The sequence below is a fragment of the Leopardus geoffroyi genome, chromosome E1, assembly GCF_018350155.1.
Source record: "Leopardus geoffroyi isolate Oge1 chromosome E1, O.geoffroyi_Oge1_pat1.0, whole genome shotgun sequence".
Lineage (NCBI taxonomy): Eukaryota > Metazoa > Chordata > Mammalia > Carnivora > Felidae > Leopardus > Leopardus geoffroyi.
Genome location: NC_059330.1, coordinates 27,039,317 through 27,055,378, shown reverse-complemented (window position 1 = coordinate 27,055,378; position 16,062 = coordinate 27,039,317). Strand labels below are relative to the sequence as shown.

Here is a 16,062-nt window from a genome sequence, read left to right as displayed (position 1 = left end):
TCATTGCAGTTTCTATGAAGATGAGAATTAATTGTATACTTTAATTATGGTATTATGTTTAGTATTATTTCATTGTAAAAAATATTTAATTACATGGTTATTAGGATCTTAAATTTTTATTTATTTATTTTATTTATTTATTTACTTTTATTTATTTGTTTTGAGGGAGAGACAGAGTATAAGAAGTCTAGGGGCAGAGAGAGAGAGAAGGAGAGAGAGAGAGAGAGAGAGAGAGAGAATCCTCCTCTCTGTTAACAGGCTCCTCACTGTTAACACAGAGCTAGACACTGGGCTCGAACTCAAAACTGTAAGCTCATGACCTGAGCTGAAATCCAGAGTCGATGCTTAACCTACTGAGTCATCCAGGTGCCCCTAAAATGTCATTTTAGATGGTGAAAGAACTTCACAAATTCAGTGTATTTTAAATTCCCTATACATACAAGGAATTATTATTGAAACAGTTGTTCTGTGGTTTTTAATTTTATCTGTAGAGCCACTTCATTACCATCCCAAGGTCAGCCAAAGTTTTAACATAGAATGGATTAAGAAGGCAGATAATTTATAAAATTTTTCACCATTTACCATCTCAAACTAACATAAGCTATTAAGCAAATACTAATTATCTCCATAGTACTGCATTTGTTTAACAGGTTTAGGTATTTTTTGTTGCTTTTAAAGAGATCTTGAAATTTCACGTGATCACTTATGAAAATTGAAATAGGTGGACTGTTGCCATTTGAAGATAAATGTTATTTCATGTATTTTAAATCCATCTGGTATCTTTAGATTCAAAGATTAGCATTTTGCAAGCTAATTATAACTAGCCATATAGTTTCTCTTCTCCCTTAATCACACATTTTTCTTAGGAAAAAGAAAGGTGAAGTAGAAGTCATGCAGGAATATTCATACTTGAAGGCTTTATCTGTTTTTTCTTTATTAATCCTTAAAGTCTCCGTGATAAGGATTTATTATAACACTGCTTCATTTGTTTTATTGTAGTTATTGGAGAAATGTTTCTAATGTCTTTTGTTCTTCATTTCAGAAGCGTGGTTAGTTAAATACACAATCACAGTTGTTGAGAGTGGGAAAGATAATTTTACTTTCTTATATTGTGTTTATTTTTTTAAAAGTAGAAAGAGATACATGATTACAAATTGCAAATGCATGCTGCTTATTTAGGTAGAACTAGAGAATCAAACGTTCCTCTCAGGCATTTAAATTGTGAAATAGGTAAACTTTATGAAATGTGAATCCAGAGAAATGAAACTATTAAAAGGAATTTGTTTTTAGTAGTACAGATTTATTTTTAATAAAGAATGACAATTGAGGAAGTAATCAAATTGTACTTGCTACATTGTTCCCACAGATACACCAAAACCATTAAAATGAGATACTAATTTCTTTTGATATTTAACTTGAATATTGACTACCTACCATATTAAATTGTTAAGCTTTTTGTTTAAAATATTGATTTTAAAATTATTGATGTCCTTTTGTGGCTATTTTATTTTATTTTATTTTATTTGCCAGCCTAAAAAGAATAGCAGACTATGCTTGAAATGATTCTTTTAAACTTTAGTAAAAGAGTTTTTTTGGCTGGTGTTGAGGATGTGTGTGTAAGTTGAATTTATTGTCAAATAATATTCCTATGATACAATTCTATTTTAACAACAAGCAGAAATATAAATAGACAGGGGCGCCTGGGTGGCGCAGTCGGTTAAGCGTCCGACTTCAGCCAGGTCACGATCTCGCGGTCCGTGAGTTCGAGCCCCGCGTCAGGCTCTGGGCTGATGGCTCAGAGCCTGGAGCCTGTTTCCGATTCTGTGTCTCCCTCTCTCTCTGCCCCTCCCCCGTTCATGCTCTGTCTCTCTCTGTCCCAAAAATAAATAAACGTTGAAAAAAAAAAATTAAAAAAAAAAAAAAGAAATATAAATAGACATATTCATAGACAGTGTTACTTTAAAATCAACATGATAAGAAAGAACTGTCAACTATGCAAATAATTTAAAAGTATCTGAGTTGCTTTAAAAAAAAAAAAGAAATTTTAAAATATAAAGCAACAGGGATGCCTGGCTGGCTCAGTCAGAAAGTGTGCAACTCGATCTCAGGGCATGGGTTTGAGCCCTACATTTGGTGTAGAGATTACTTAAATAAATAAAACTGAAAATAAAATAAAATACAGAGCATCAAAGTACAATTACATTTAACATGTAGAACATTTTAGACCATGAAAGAATGATGTTTTCAATAAAATTATGTCAATAAAGCCTTTAGAGCCATATCAGTAAGTTGTAAATATGTAGCTTTAAGCAAAATAAGTTTAAAATAAAAACAACAAAATGTAGTTGTGTTTATGAAATCTAAACATGAGTTACTACCGTAAAATATTTTAGATTCGGTACAGACACTAGTACAATGCTTCCCTGAGGTTTTTTTTGGTTGTTTTTGTTTTGTTTGTTTGTTTTTCACTACACTGGCAAGGAAAAACATCAAGAAAATACTCCCTCAAGCTGCATATTCTGCTACTGTTGGCTTCTTATAATGAAAACAAGTGTGTAAACTTCATATTAGTTGAATTTAAATAAACGTTTATGGATTGTTTAGTATAAAAAGGTAATTTTAATTCCGAGAATATTGTGAAAGTCCTGGAAAATAAATTACAGGAACTGAAAGTAGCATGGTCACTGTGTGTGTGTGTGTGTGTGTGTGTGTGTGTGTGTGCGCACGTGCATGCGCGCGTGTGTGTTCAACACATAATGAGATTTGTGAAATCCATTTTCAGTAGATAACTTTCAGACTTTTTAACAAGTAAAACTTCCCATTAAAAAGGCACTTAAGGGGCGCCTGGGTGGCGCAGTCGGTTAAGCGTCCGACTTCAGCCAGGTCACGATCTCGCGGTCGGTGAGTTCGAGCCCCGCGTCGGGCTCTGGGCTGATGGCTCAGAGCCTGGAGCCTGTTTCCGATTCTGTGTCTCCCTCTCTCTCTGCCCCTCCCCCGTTCATGCTCTGTCTCTCTCTGTCCCAAAAATAAATAAAAACGTTGAAAAAAAAAAAAATTTAAAAAAAAAAAAAAAGGCACTTAATTTGTTTTCCTTGTAAGACATGCAACCTGAAAATTAATTTAGAAAATTTAAGAAAACAAAAAGGTAAAGGGAAGTTTCTACTTCATTTATTTGGATAAAGTAGCTCTTTCCCCTCAAATAAAAATTCTTACAGCACCCTGAAGGATAATTGATGATGGGCACCCAGGCATCTGAAAGAACAAGGAGTCTGTTTTCCTTTGTTTTTATCTAATTTCTGTTGAGTAAAGAGATTCTGCCTCAGAGGGATGAAATGACTCCTTACTTTCAGGATGTGTTTAAAAACAGAATTCCACAAACTTCTCTAGGCTTAATATTTTTTATTATTTTGTATATTAGGTGATCTGCATAAAATTTAATCTTTTTTTCTATTTTTATTTAAGATTTTATTTTTGTTAATCTCTGTATCCAACATGGGACTCAAATTTACAACCCCAAGATCAAGAATCACATGTGGTAGGGGCGCCTGGGTGGCTCAGTTGGTTGAGCATCCAACTTCAGCTCAGGTCATGATCTCACAGCTCGTGAGTTCAAGCCCTGCCTTGGGCTCCAACTTGAGCTGGAGCTTGCTTCAGATTCTGTGTCTCCTTCTCTCTCTGCCCTTCTCCTGCTCATGCCCTGTCTGTCTCTCTTTCTCTCAAAATAAATAAAAACATTAAATAAATAAATAAAATTTTTTAAAAGAATCACATGTGGTAGGTCAGTATTTCCAAAATAATGAGTTGGTTCATAGATAGTTTATAATATTTTCTTCATCCCTAGATAATCCAGAGATAATCTGAAAAATAAAGTAACAGTGTTTTGGCTTATTCTTGAAATGTGGTAAGTTTGTCTTTAAGGATGTAACTAATGTTCTATCAAGATTTTATTCATATTTTTTAATGCAACCTATGATTTTTTTTAATCATTCATCAAAAGCAATGATTAAGTGAATCAGGTTGTGTGGCATTTAATATTATAAATTCTATAAAGAGCCATCTTTTCTTTTTCCCTGTACATTTCATTAATGTTTTGATATCCTCTTTTTATACAGGACTTTGCTTCCCGGGCTAAACTGGCAGTTCAAAACCTAGTACAGAAGGTTGGATTTTTTGGAATTTTGGCCTGTGCTTCAGTAAGTGAATTGTATTAAAAGTGAGGAATTCCAATAAATGGTAGATTTATATATTGATCCAGTTTGTTTTTAAAGATAACACACTTAACAAAAAATAAGGTAACATACTTGAGTGAACAAAAATGCTATCACTTTTAATGAGTATATAAATTTATTAATCATTCATCTTACTCATCAAATGAGCTGTTTCTATTGGATGGATTCATATCTAGTTTATTGACTTTTCAAGCATTTCATCTTGCCATGATGACTTCAGACCTAAATGGCTTGGTTCAGTAAGAATAAAAGAGAAAAAATTCATCCTTTCCATGAAGAATTTATAGAATGAAGTGCATTTAACCAAGTAACAATGACTTCATTCTTTCCAGAGTTATAGATAGGTAGTCTTTTTCCAAAGTTTCAAGCATTAGTTATAAGGAAGAAGTCATGTGAAACCTGTCTTAAGGGGCATTTACACCAAGTTAGGTAATTGAAACCTCTGGGGCAAAGTTAAGGGCATTTTTGGCTACAGTGAACTAAGAAGCCACTTGTGTCAAAAACTTAATTTCTTAAATTGCAGATTTGGGAAATCAACATTCCTTGATGAGTTGGTGTTTATCCTGGTCCTTTTCTAATATGATAGAAATAGTTATATTTGAAATGGAACATTTTGCTCAAAGCTTTCTTTGGTAGCCCATACACAATTTTTGGTAGTTCAGTGGTGGATTTGGCTGGATTAACTAGGTGTACCTAGTTGATACAATAAAAACTGCAGCTATAAATATAATTCACAAAATTATTATCTACTGACACACAGCTGCTTTGTCCATTATGTTCTAGAATATGAATATATCTTTGAGTACTCTCTGCCCCTCCCCTGCCTTAGCAAAAGCAAATGCCCAAAAAAAGAGGACTTTTGGTGCCAAAATTTCTAATGTAATGTCAACATTCTAGAGATACTGTGAGATACACATATGCCTCAATTACTATCCTTTGACCCAGCAATACTAGAAATTTTCATAATCTAAGTTTTCATTTCAGTGTATGAGCTCTTTATCATAATTTGATCTCTCAAGTATTTGAGCAGTTTATAAGTATACTATAGTGTGATATTGTAGAAAGAAAATTGGCTTTGGCATTCCTAAGCCAGTCTTGTCTCTTATTAGCTATGTAACCTAATCAAGTTACTCTCTTTGAGCCCTAGATTTCTAATTTTTTTTTAATGGACAATAAGTCACTCATCATTGTAAAGGCTGATTGAGGATTCAAGAAACTATATGTAAGGGGTGTCTGGGTGGCTCAGTCAGTTGAACATCTGACTCAGCTCAGGTCATGATCTCCTAGCTTATGAGTTAGAGCCCGCTTCAGATTCTGTGTCTATCTCTTTCTGCCCCTCCCCTGCTCTCTCTCTCTCTCTCTCTCTCTCAAAAATAAATAAACATTAAAAAATTAAAATTGTGTGTGTGTGTGTGTGTGTGTGAACTAACACAGTGCTTAGAACATAAATGTTCAACCATTTTTTATCATTATTCCTCAGCTTTGATTTAGTCACTGAGTGTTGAGAATAAAGAGATGAAAGATATATTCCCTTTCCTCGAGGATCCTGAAGTCTAGTGAGGGAGACCATTGAAATACAAGGATAAGTAGAAAGTGTTGTGGAAGTCAGCAGACTGGGATTAAACTGAGAGGCCTAATGGATAATAATGTCCTTACTTTAGAGGCTAAGAAAACAAGCCTGGGAACCACATTGCCTGGGTTGAAATTCTGCTCTGCTGCTGAAATCCTGCTCTCCCGAACAAACTGTCAAATCTGTCTCATTTTCCTGTAAAATGAGCGTAAGGATATCATATTGCATTGTTTTGGGGATTAAGTTGAGTTGGTGATGCAGAAACTTTAGAAAAGTATCCTAAAAATCAGAACATTCAATAAAAACTAGCTTTCATTATTCCGAGGGAAAACATGAGTACCTTCAATTTATTAAAATAAAAAATGGTATTTATTCTTTGGCACTCATCTATCTCTGTGACCTCACTGTTGCAAATCCATTTTCCATACTAGTCAGTCGTCTTTATATTTGACTAGGAATAGTCAGTATTGAACAGAAATTGATAGATCAGTTTAGCCTTCCAGGAACTTTTTTCCAGAAAATTGATATTTCTGTTAAAGTATTAAAAGTATATACTTTATTTAAGGTAAAAAGAAGTTTTTAGTTATTTTGTTGTAACGTTTAAACTAACAAATTAAACTCCTACTTGAGGGAAAATTTCAAAGCTACTTAGTAGCTCTTTTTTTTTTTTTTTTTTTTTTAAGTTTTCTTTATTTATTTTGAGAGAAAGAGAACATGTGCAGGAGGGGCAGAGAGAGAAGGAGAGAGAAAGAATCCCAAGCAGGCTCAGCACCGTCAGCACAGAGCCCAGTGTGGGGCTCGAACCCACAAAATGTGAGATCATGACCTGAGCCAAATTTAAGAGTCAGATGCTTAACCAACTAAGCCACCCAGGCACCCCATTAGTAGCTTTTGTAATCTCAGTTTTCCTTTCTGTATTTAGTTAGATGGTGGAAAAAAAGAAGGGGTGCCTAGTGGCTCAATTGATCTGACTCCTGGTTTTGGCTCAGGTCATGATCTCACATTTCACAAGTTCCAGCTTTACATTGGGCTCCTTGCTGACAGGGAAAAGCCTGCTTGGGATTCTCTCTGCCCCTCCCCTGCTCTCTCTCTCTCTCTCTCTCTCTCTCTGTCTCAAAATACACTTAAAAAAAGAATAAATAACATGCACATGCAACAATAAACTCATTAATTATGCTCAGACTGTATCTGGCATACACTGAGGTGTTTAACATGTTTAACAAATTCTAATTTTTAATCTATTCTGATTTACATATCTTATATACTTTAATTTCTATTTCAACTTGAGATAGAGCCTGATAATAAAGGAAAACAATTAAAATTATAATCCATGGAGTTATGAGGGTCACGTGAGAAAATATAAGAAATGATAGATGTAAAGCTGTGCAAGTGATATTATTATATGATTGTAAGACATGAAATTGCATTAAACATTTGAATTTGGATGAGAAAAACAAAAGTTATTAAATCCAAGTGTTATGAACAAAAGAATATTTGAATTCTAATTTAGTCATGACATTGTTTTTAAGAAGAACATATGTGACAAATATCTTTTAAACAACTAGTCTTTTCTTTGAAAGTTCAGAAATGAAATTATATAAATTAATTGGCTTGTGAATGGTTCTGCCAACTGCCACAAGGACAGAGTGCTTCTATGGGAGAAAAATGGATGAAGTGCTCAAAAACAGCTTGCGGTTTCCTTGCATTTTTACATGAAATTGTCTTTCAGCATTCTTGAAATGTGGGAATGTTTGGAAAAGGTGTTTGTTGTGAATCACTTCTTTGTCTCGGACTGAGTATTCAAAACATCTGAATCTATGCGCTCGTATTTCCACACTTGATTTTCTGCCTAAAATATATTACACAGCCTCACAGCCTTGTACTGTCATACAAATTATGAGATTTGTCTGTGCAAAATACAAATTACAAGGTTTTTTTTTTACATTGAGGAATAAAAGCGCATCTACCTATAAATATATTTGTGAATTTCATAAGAATATTTGCTATATAGATATGAGTGATTTCTAGATGATATTCTTATTTCAGGCTGAAGATTTTACAACCCCAGTATTACTGAAATAATCTCAGGACTTTTTCTTCGTTTATACCTCACCTTAGGCACAGCTACCAAACGGTTAAGTATCTGCAGAATGGGATTAAATTCCTGTGGGTCCATTGGTTTTACCAATTCTAATGTGATAGAAAAAAGTATATTTATGGGGCATTAGCCATAAGTAATGTAAGCAAAAGGACAGTTGGGTTTGCTTTAACAGCAGCCTGAGATGAATATGAGACCGAATTTACAGAAACATTAGAATACTTGCCTAACCTTCTGAACAGTCTAGTATTGCTCAGGGAATCTACACCTCTCTTTGTAATGTAAGCAAGGCTTAAGCATAATTCCACATACCTGTAGGTGGTAAAATTAAAACTGTTCCTTGGATTCTATATGAAAGTCCTACTTTAATGTGTGTGTGTGTGTGTGTTTTGTTTTGTTTTGTTTTTTTAATAGATTCCAAATCCTCTATTTGACCTGGCTGGAATAACATGTGGACATTTTCTTGTACCTTTTTGGACTTTCTTTGGTGCAACTCTGATTGGAAAAGCAATAATTAAAATGCATATCCAGGTAATTATACCCTCTGATTTACTGTCTGATGGTGGTGAGCCCTTTGAAATGCATTGAAACTTAATTCCTTTGCTCATTCCAGTGTGAATTGTTAATATTTTGGTTCTGCTTCTTTGGGTTGGTATTTTCCTTAGGTATTTAACAGTGGAAAGTCATCTGGGGGTTAGTGAATTTGGGGCATATTTTCCCTGTCCCTGTTGGAAAATTGTGCCCCTTTATGACTTTTCCCTTGTTTTCTTTCTTTCCTTCTTTCTTCCTCCCTCCCTTCCTTTCTGTCTTTATTTCACTTCTTGCCTTGTGAAACTTTTCATCTAAGACTTTTAGCAAACAAAAATAGTGTTCTCATATAGGAAAATGCACATCATCATTTTCACATACATAACCAAAAATGCCATATTTTTACTATTAGCTGAGAGAATATTGCCTTACACTAATTCCACTTTTCTTTCATACCCCCAAATAATACTTCCTCTCAGGGCACCAATGTCCTTTACAGAAAACCAGCCAGATGTCAGTGTGGCAAAAAATGGGGAAGAAAGGAGTCTCTGAAGAGGCAAAGAGCTGTGGGTTGTGGTTAGAGAAGTGAGAATCAGCTATTGTTCATAGCCAGTCTTAACAAAAGCTTCAGGACAGAGAGGTGTGTGTGTGTGTGTGTGTGTGTATGAATAGAAGAGAGAAAATGAGGGGAAATGAATATATGCTTCTCGAACCTTGACATGAATTGTTGCCTTTTAAAAGGGCAAATCTCACTAGAATAAAATAAAATTAACCTGAATAGAATGTCTTAATCAGTGAAAGAGGCATTCACCAAAGGAAAGGCAAGAGCAGTGAGTAATGTCTTTGCCCTGGTATAATTCCTTCAAAATTAAAAGCATATCTTTTAATTTTCTCCAATTTCTTCTTAACACCTCTCTACCTTCAGTTCTTAGAAGAGCAGAATGAGACAGGAAAACTTCAGCTACTTCTACCTGCCCAGTTTCTAATATTAGATTTTGGCATTTGGGATGAGTTTATTGAGCCTGTCCTCTACTCTCCTGCCATGAAAATCACTCAAAATTCCAAGGACATTCCTCCTTCAAGGAATATATTTTCTCCCACTTACATTAAGTATATTGTTCAATGAAATGATTTTTTGATATGGGAATGATAGTTACTTTGGTAAATATTACAATATCCTGTTAGATTTTTACAAATAATAAAATACCATGGTGAGTAGTAAATTATTTTGTAGTGTATCAGAAGATAAATTTTTCTTTGATCTTTTTAGTTATTTCTAGGGGAAGAAGGAAGCTATCATTTTGCTTTTTCTTCCAATTAATTAAAGTATTAATTGTCCCCTGAAAGTATTAATGCCTGGGGCACCTGGGTGGCTCAGTTGATTAGGCCTCTGACTTCGGCTCAGGTCATGATCTCGTGGTTTGTGAGTTCGAGCCCCAGGTCGGGCTCTGTACTGACAACTCAGAGCCTGGAGCCTGCTTTGGATTCTGTATCTCCCTCTCTCTCTGCCCCCCGCTGCTCGTGCTGTCTCTCTCTCTGTCTGTCAGAATAATAAATAAACATTAAAAAAATTTTTAAAAAGAAAAGAAAGTATTAATGCCTAAGAAACAATAACATTATTTTAATTCCCTTTATGATAGCAACCTCTCTGGGAATCCATAAACTTTATGCGTCCAGCTTTGCATAGTAACTTTCTATAAATTAATAGTAAAATTTATTATGCCAAGAGTATTCTATAGTGATAGGGCATGCAACTTATCAGACTTCAAAACAGAATATGCAAATTCGTATATTTTTTAAACATTCTTAGATTTTATCAAGTTATGATAATGCTTAATTTTTTTTATATAGGCCTTCACACTTTATTTTTTTTAATTATTATTTTTTTAGTACTTCACACTTTAAAGCACTTAGTGTATGTGAGCTGATTTTATTATTATAATCATTGGGTAGAGAAATTACTACTCCAATTTTGTAATTGTCACACTTAGAAGATTAATAAGTAGTAGTTGCCTAAGAATGTAAGTAACAGCTAGGATTTGAACCCAAGTCTTTTGGCTTCAAGTTCAGTGTTCTTTGCATTCTTTGGCATTGCCTTCTAAACTATAAATTACTTACATGATTAAGGAAATTGAATTGTGTAATGCCTGCTATTTATCAAGACCTGTGCCAGGCAGTTTGCACTGGTTATCTCAGAACAATCCCGTGAGGTAGTTATTATCCAAATTTCAGAGGTAGGAGAACAGTGTTAGAGAAGATAAAATCCATGCCTAGGCTCTGGAATTCAAACCAAACTGTATAAATTTGAAGGTATTCCCTGTATGTGTGTAGAGGGAAAAAAAGTTCTATGTTTCTGAAAGCAGAGATTCTGAGTTTCTTCACTAAACAGACTATGGGATGTGTTTGCTGTGTTCCATTGTATCATGGAGACACATACTTTCTAAAGGCATGTTACTTGGTGTACATCCAGATGTAGCTCAGGACAACAAACATTTCTCATTCTTGGGTAGACAATAGTAGTGCATAATATAAGCATTTTAGCTATTTCTGAAGTAACCAGGAGGAAACCCCACACACAGATTTTTCTGTAATCTAATAACAAATCCATCTTTTCTTCTGATTCTTCTTTTTCCTCAGCCTAAAGCAAAGAGCCAAAAATATTGTTATTTTTATTGATACCTTGCTATTTGTTAAACTTCCCTTAAAAATTTCAGATTACCCCACCTAATAATATTAGATTGGGATTTCCAAAGTCAATATACTTACACTCAATATTTCATATACCCTGTAATTTACTTACTGTGTATGTTGTTTGTTGCCTCTTTACCTTTCCGACACGGACACATACATGGAAATGGAAGCTCCATGAAGGTAGAGAATTTTGTCTTTGGCTCACTGAGGTATTCTAGTGCCTATAATATCATCTGACGTGTTGTAGACACTCAATAAATTTTTAATAAATGAATTTAAGACTCTTTTTTTCCATTGAAGGACGCTTCTTTTATAGATAGTTTCTTTGTTCATTCTGGCACCATTAGTTCCCTACACCCTCTTTTTTTTTTTTTTTTTTTTTTTCTTTTCTTTCCTACTCAACCCTTTCCCTTGACTATTCTGCACACATGGTTGAGTGGGCTGTCTGGTGGTCTGTGCCGTGTGTTTGTTTATTTGGTAGAATCCCCACTCAGACCTCCAGCCCGAATGACTCTGAGATGAGACATATGTTCTTAAATATCTGACACATTTATGTCTTGCCCAGCACTGTGAATTTTCAAGCTGTTACATATAAAAAGAAAGTCTTGTTTTGTTTTCAAGCAGTGAAATTATGCAATTATCTGGGCATTGGCTTATTTTCAATGTTAGGAAATGATGGTAAGGGAAAACTCATGGTGGTGAAATCACTGAGAGGCAAAAGCCATTGTTAGTGAAAGATTTATAGTTCCACCTAACTGGCTTTTAGTATGGAAACTAGAAGGACCCTTGTATATAATGCTTTTCTCCTAAAATGATCTGTATAATTGTCTTGTTAGTTTTGTAATCTTCATATACCATTTGTATAACATTGTTTATGAAATCACCATCCATTTTGTAACTATTTTTGACATCTATATGTGCTTGCTTTTTCCATAAGATAAGTAGTAAGTAATCTTTTTAAAATTAATAGATATGGGAGTGCCTGGGTGGCTCAGTCGGTTAAGCGTCCGACTTCAGCTCAGGTCATGATCTTACAGTCAAGCCCCACGTTGGACTCTGCACTGACAGCTTGGAGCCTGGAGCCTGCTTTGGATTCTCTGTCTCCTTCTTTCTCTTTCAAAAATAAATAAATAAACATTTTAAAAAATTAATAGATACATAAACACCAAAAAAGACTATGAACTTTTTTTTCTTTTTTAGTCCTACTTCCTTACACATACCCAGCTGTGCAGCTGTCAATGTCTCTGCTAACACTAGACATTCCTTAAGAAAATATCATTGCTTTATTAGTCTTCTACCTGAAATGATATGCTTTAGTGTAATTTAGCCACTTTCCTGAGATTCATAATGGGTGGATAAAAAGAAGTCTACTATTATTTATTTTATTTTTCTTCCCTTCCCTGTGGTTGCATAGTCTGAAGTTATTATTTGACAAACAATAACAAAGATTTAAGCAGTCAAGGGACAACTTTGAATTACTCATGTTTAATCAGAGAATTATTATCAGTCCTTTAGAGCTAAACTTTAATACCACATTCTTGAATCTCTAATTGTACTTATGTACCTCTCCTTTCTCTGAACTTCTGTAACACATTTTTACTACTAATGTCATCTATAGTGTGTGTATATATATATATATATATATATATATATGTATATATATACACATACATAATTTATCATTTTTCTACTATAATAAAGAAAAATATTTTAATTTCTTCAGGGCATTGAAGAAGGAAGTGTCCTTGCCATCTTTGTGTTCCCTGAAAATCCATAATAATGCCTTATGTTGTATATTATTTTGAACATTTATTTGAGTTGAGGACATTTGCTACCTGTTAGTCCTAAAGACATCTTTACTTGGAAGGTAGGATGTCAACATCTTTAATTAATGGAGAGTACTAAAAAACACCAAATTGAAATGACCCAAATCTGATAAAGATTCTGAATAACTGTTGATACTTTTGCTTGTATAGTAAGCCTAAAAGTCCAAAATCATTCAGGATCTGAAAATGGAACGTTAATAATAACTTCTATAAACTTTCTATGAAGGGCATACAGGCTTTTCAAGATCCTATGGATTAGATTTAGACCAGACGCATGTCATCAGGCTGATCAGCTTTAATTTCAGTAGTGGGGTCTGTATGGGAACCCATGACTTCAGTTTGTCTATGTATCCATTCTAGGATACATAGAACATGTGGAATGTCCACCCAGCCTTGGGTTTCATGACTCATATTTTTCCCTCAGACATGGTCGTGTATGCTGGTTAGAATACAGCTGTGCTAAAGGAAAAACATCTTTAAAATACAAAGTAGGTAGCATTTGTCAGTAAAGTGGTGTTTCGTATATTTTGTTTTTTTAAAGAATTTTAAAAATTGCAATTGGGGCAGTACCTCATCTTTTTAAACTCTTATCAGAATTATGAATTCATAGTGGGGTTTTTTTTGGGTAACATATTTTAACTGGCATTTTCTTTACAGAAAATCTTCGTTATAATAACATTCAGCAAACACATAGTGGAGCAGATGGTGGCTTTCATCGGGTAAGTAATTCTTTGTGGACTAATATTAATATCACTGAACAGAAGAAAATTTATAAAAGATTTTATTGAAACATAATTTTTCTAATGCATATTTTTTTATCTTTTGAGAAGGAAAAATCTTTTGCCCTGTTATTAAATTGAAGACTTTCTTGCTCTACAGCTGAGAAAGATGAAGTTCAGATAACCCTTATTTAATTTTAAATTTTTAATTTAATTTTAATTTTAAAGTCATATAATTCTTGATTTAAAAGAAGCTTTGGAAAAAAATAATAAAGTTTAAAAATAAGAATAAAAGAAGCTTTGGAGTTTGAGACCGTTGCTCCTCCAAAGAAATAAGAAATTCTCTTTATATAAAAGACATGTGTGTATTATTACAGTTTAATGGTGCTTTAGTACAGTGCTGTGATTTTTAGCCAAAATTGGATGCCAGATACACAGTTGCCTTTAATTTAAATATAAATCTTACATAAAATATTAATATTTCATTAAAGAAGACATGATAAGATGATTTAATATTACAAAATAGGTCAGTTATGAACCTATTACTTCACTAGAGAAAAATCCAGCCATTTAAAAAAAAAAAGCCTAGCCTATCCAAAGCTTTTATTTTTGTGTTTATAGAAGTAAGTTTTAACTTATGCTTTAAATGATAATGTCACAAATTTATGGAGTTGACTTTGATAAAAATAAAGACAGACTCATTTTATCTGGTTAATCAGATTATTAACTGGAATAGGAATACTGTCAGATAGCAAATTGAACTTTTTATATATATTTTTTTAATTCAGTGTTTACAGGTATGAGGTTTTCATTTAATACTTTAACTGCCCAAGGTCTCCTGGCTGGCTCAGTCCATGGAGCACGTGACTCTTGATCTCAGGGTTGTGAGTTTGAGCCCCATGTTGGGTATAGAGATTACTTAAAAATAAAATCTTAAAAAAAAAAAAAAAGTTTAACTGCCCAGTGGTAGAAAGTACACTTGATGTAGTTTTTTGGCTTTTTTTGTGTTTTTTTCCCTTTATGTAGTTTTAACATGAATCTTTATCTTAAAAGCCATTTGTAAAACAAAACACTTATGACAATTTTGCTATTTAAAAAATTGCCATTTGGAGGTAAGTTTATAATATTCGTTTTATTATTCTTTAAACCATACCTTGTATATTATATTTATTCTCTTCTATAGATATTTTGTAATAAAATAGTTTTTAATATTTTCTATTATGGTTTTAATATAATAATTGAGGAAAAACATATTCTTGAGAATATACTCAGTAGGGCCAATTATTGGTTTTATTACTTCCTAAGCTTCTGATCACAAATGTGGATTATAGTTTATACATTAAAATTTAATTACTCCAGTTTTTTGTTGCCTGGATCCTTACAGATGAATTGGTTTACAAGTCACCATACATAACATTCAAAAAGAAAGAAGAAATATTCTTGTCCCTTATTTTTTAAATACAAAGAAGGCATTTCATCTGTTCTTAGAGTTTATTGTTCCACCTCAAGAATTATGAAGGACACACAGCTGACTACTACAAAAACCCACACATTATAGGAATGACTGTGCATGTAGCACTCTACATCCTTCCCTTCTTCTGTTCCCATGCTGAACATTTATAGAAGGAAGTTTTTCAACATCTTACCCACCACTACCACCTTCTGTTTCCCCAGTCTTTGGAGTTTCTAAAAAGATTAGTGGGGTGCTTGGGTGGCGCAGTCAGTTAAGCATCTGACTCTTGATCTCGGTTCAGGTCCTGATCTCACAGGTTCATGAGTTTGAGCCCCATGTCGGGCTGTGCACTGATGGCACAGAACCTACTTGGAATTCTGTCTCCTTCTTTCTGTCCCTTCCCCATTGTGCGCTCTCTCTCTCTCTCTCCCTCAAAATAAATAAATGAACGTTGAAAATTAAAAAGAAAAAGTAAATAAGTAAATAAAAAGCTTAGTTAACTACCTGTCTTCCCTACTCACATCAAATTATGTTCCCTTCTAATCTGTTCTCTATACTGCAGTTAGTAACCTTTTAAAAATATTAATCTGAGCACATTACCACCACTGCCCTTACCCCCAGCTCCTCATCTTTTTTAAAACTTTTACTTGTTTTTTCCTTCATTCTTAAAATAAAGCTAAAATTCCTGAACGTGATCAGGAACATGATCATGAACCTTGTATGGTGTATCCTCTATAATTTTCTCTTGTTGAGTCTCCCATGAATGGTCTTTACTTGCTTCTGCTTTTCCCTTTGCCTAGTTCAGGGCTTCTTAACCTTTGCACTGTTGACATTTTAGGCCAGGTAATTCTTTGTTGTGGGCGACTGTCCTGTGCACTGTAAGTTATTTGACTGCATCCTGTCCTGTACTCACTAGATGCTAATAGTCTCTCCCAGTCATGATGTTAA

General features: G+C 33.9%; 1 protein-coding gene across 3 annotated transcripts in view; it reads left to right on the top strand.

Moving 5' to 3' along the window:
- The window catches only part of VMP1 (vacuole membrane protein 1), a 132,228-nt gene that overhangs the window by 96,343 nt on the left and 19,823 nt on the right, over window positions 1-16,062 (top strand). For all 3 annotated transcript variants that reach the window (XM_045490657.1, XM_045490656.1, XM_045490655.1), the window contains 3 exons: window positions 4,113-4,193; window positions 8,312-8,428; window positions 13,600-13,661. In XM_045490657.1, the coding sequence (XP_045346613.1) occupies window positions 4,113-4,193; window positions 8,312-8,428; window positions 13,600-13,661 (260 nt within the window). The remainder of the gene's footprint in view (window positions 1-4,112; window positions 4,194-8,311; window positions 8,429-13,599; window positions 13,662-16,062) is intronic.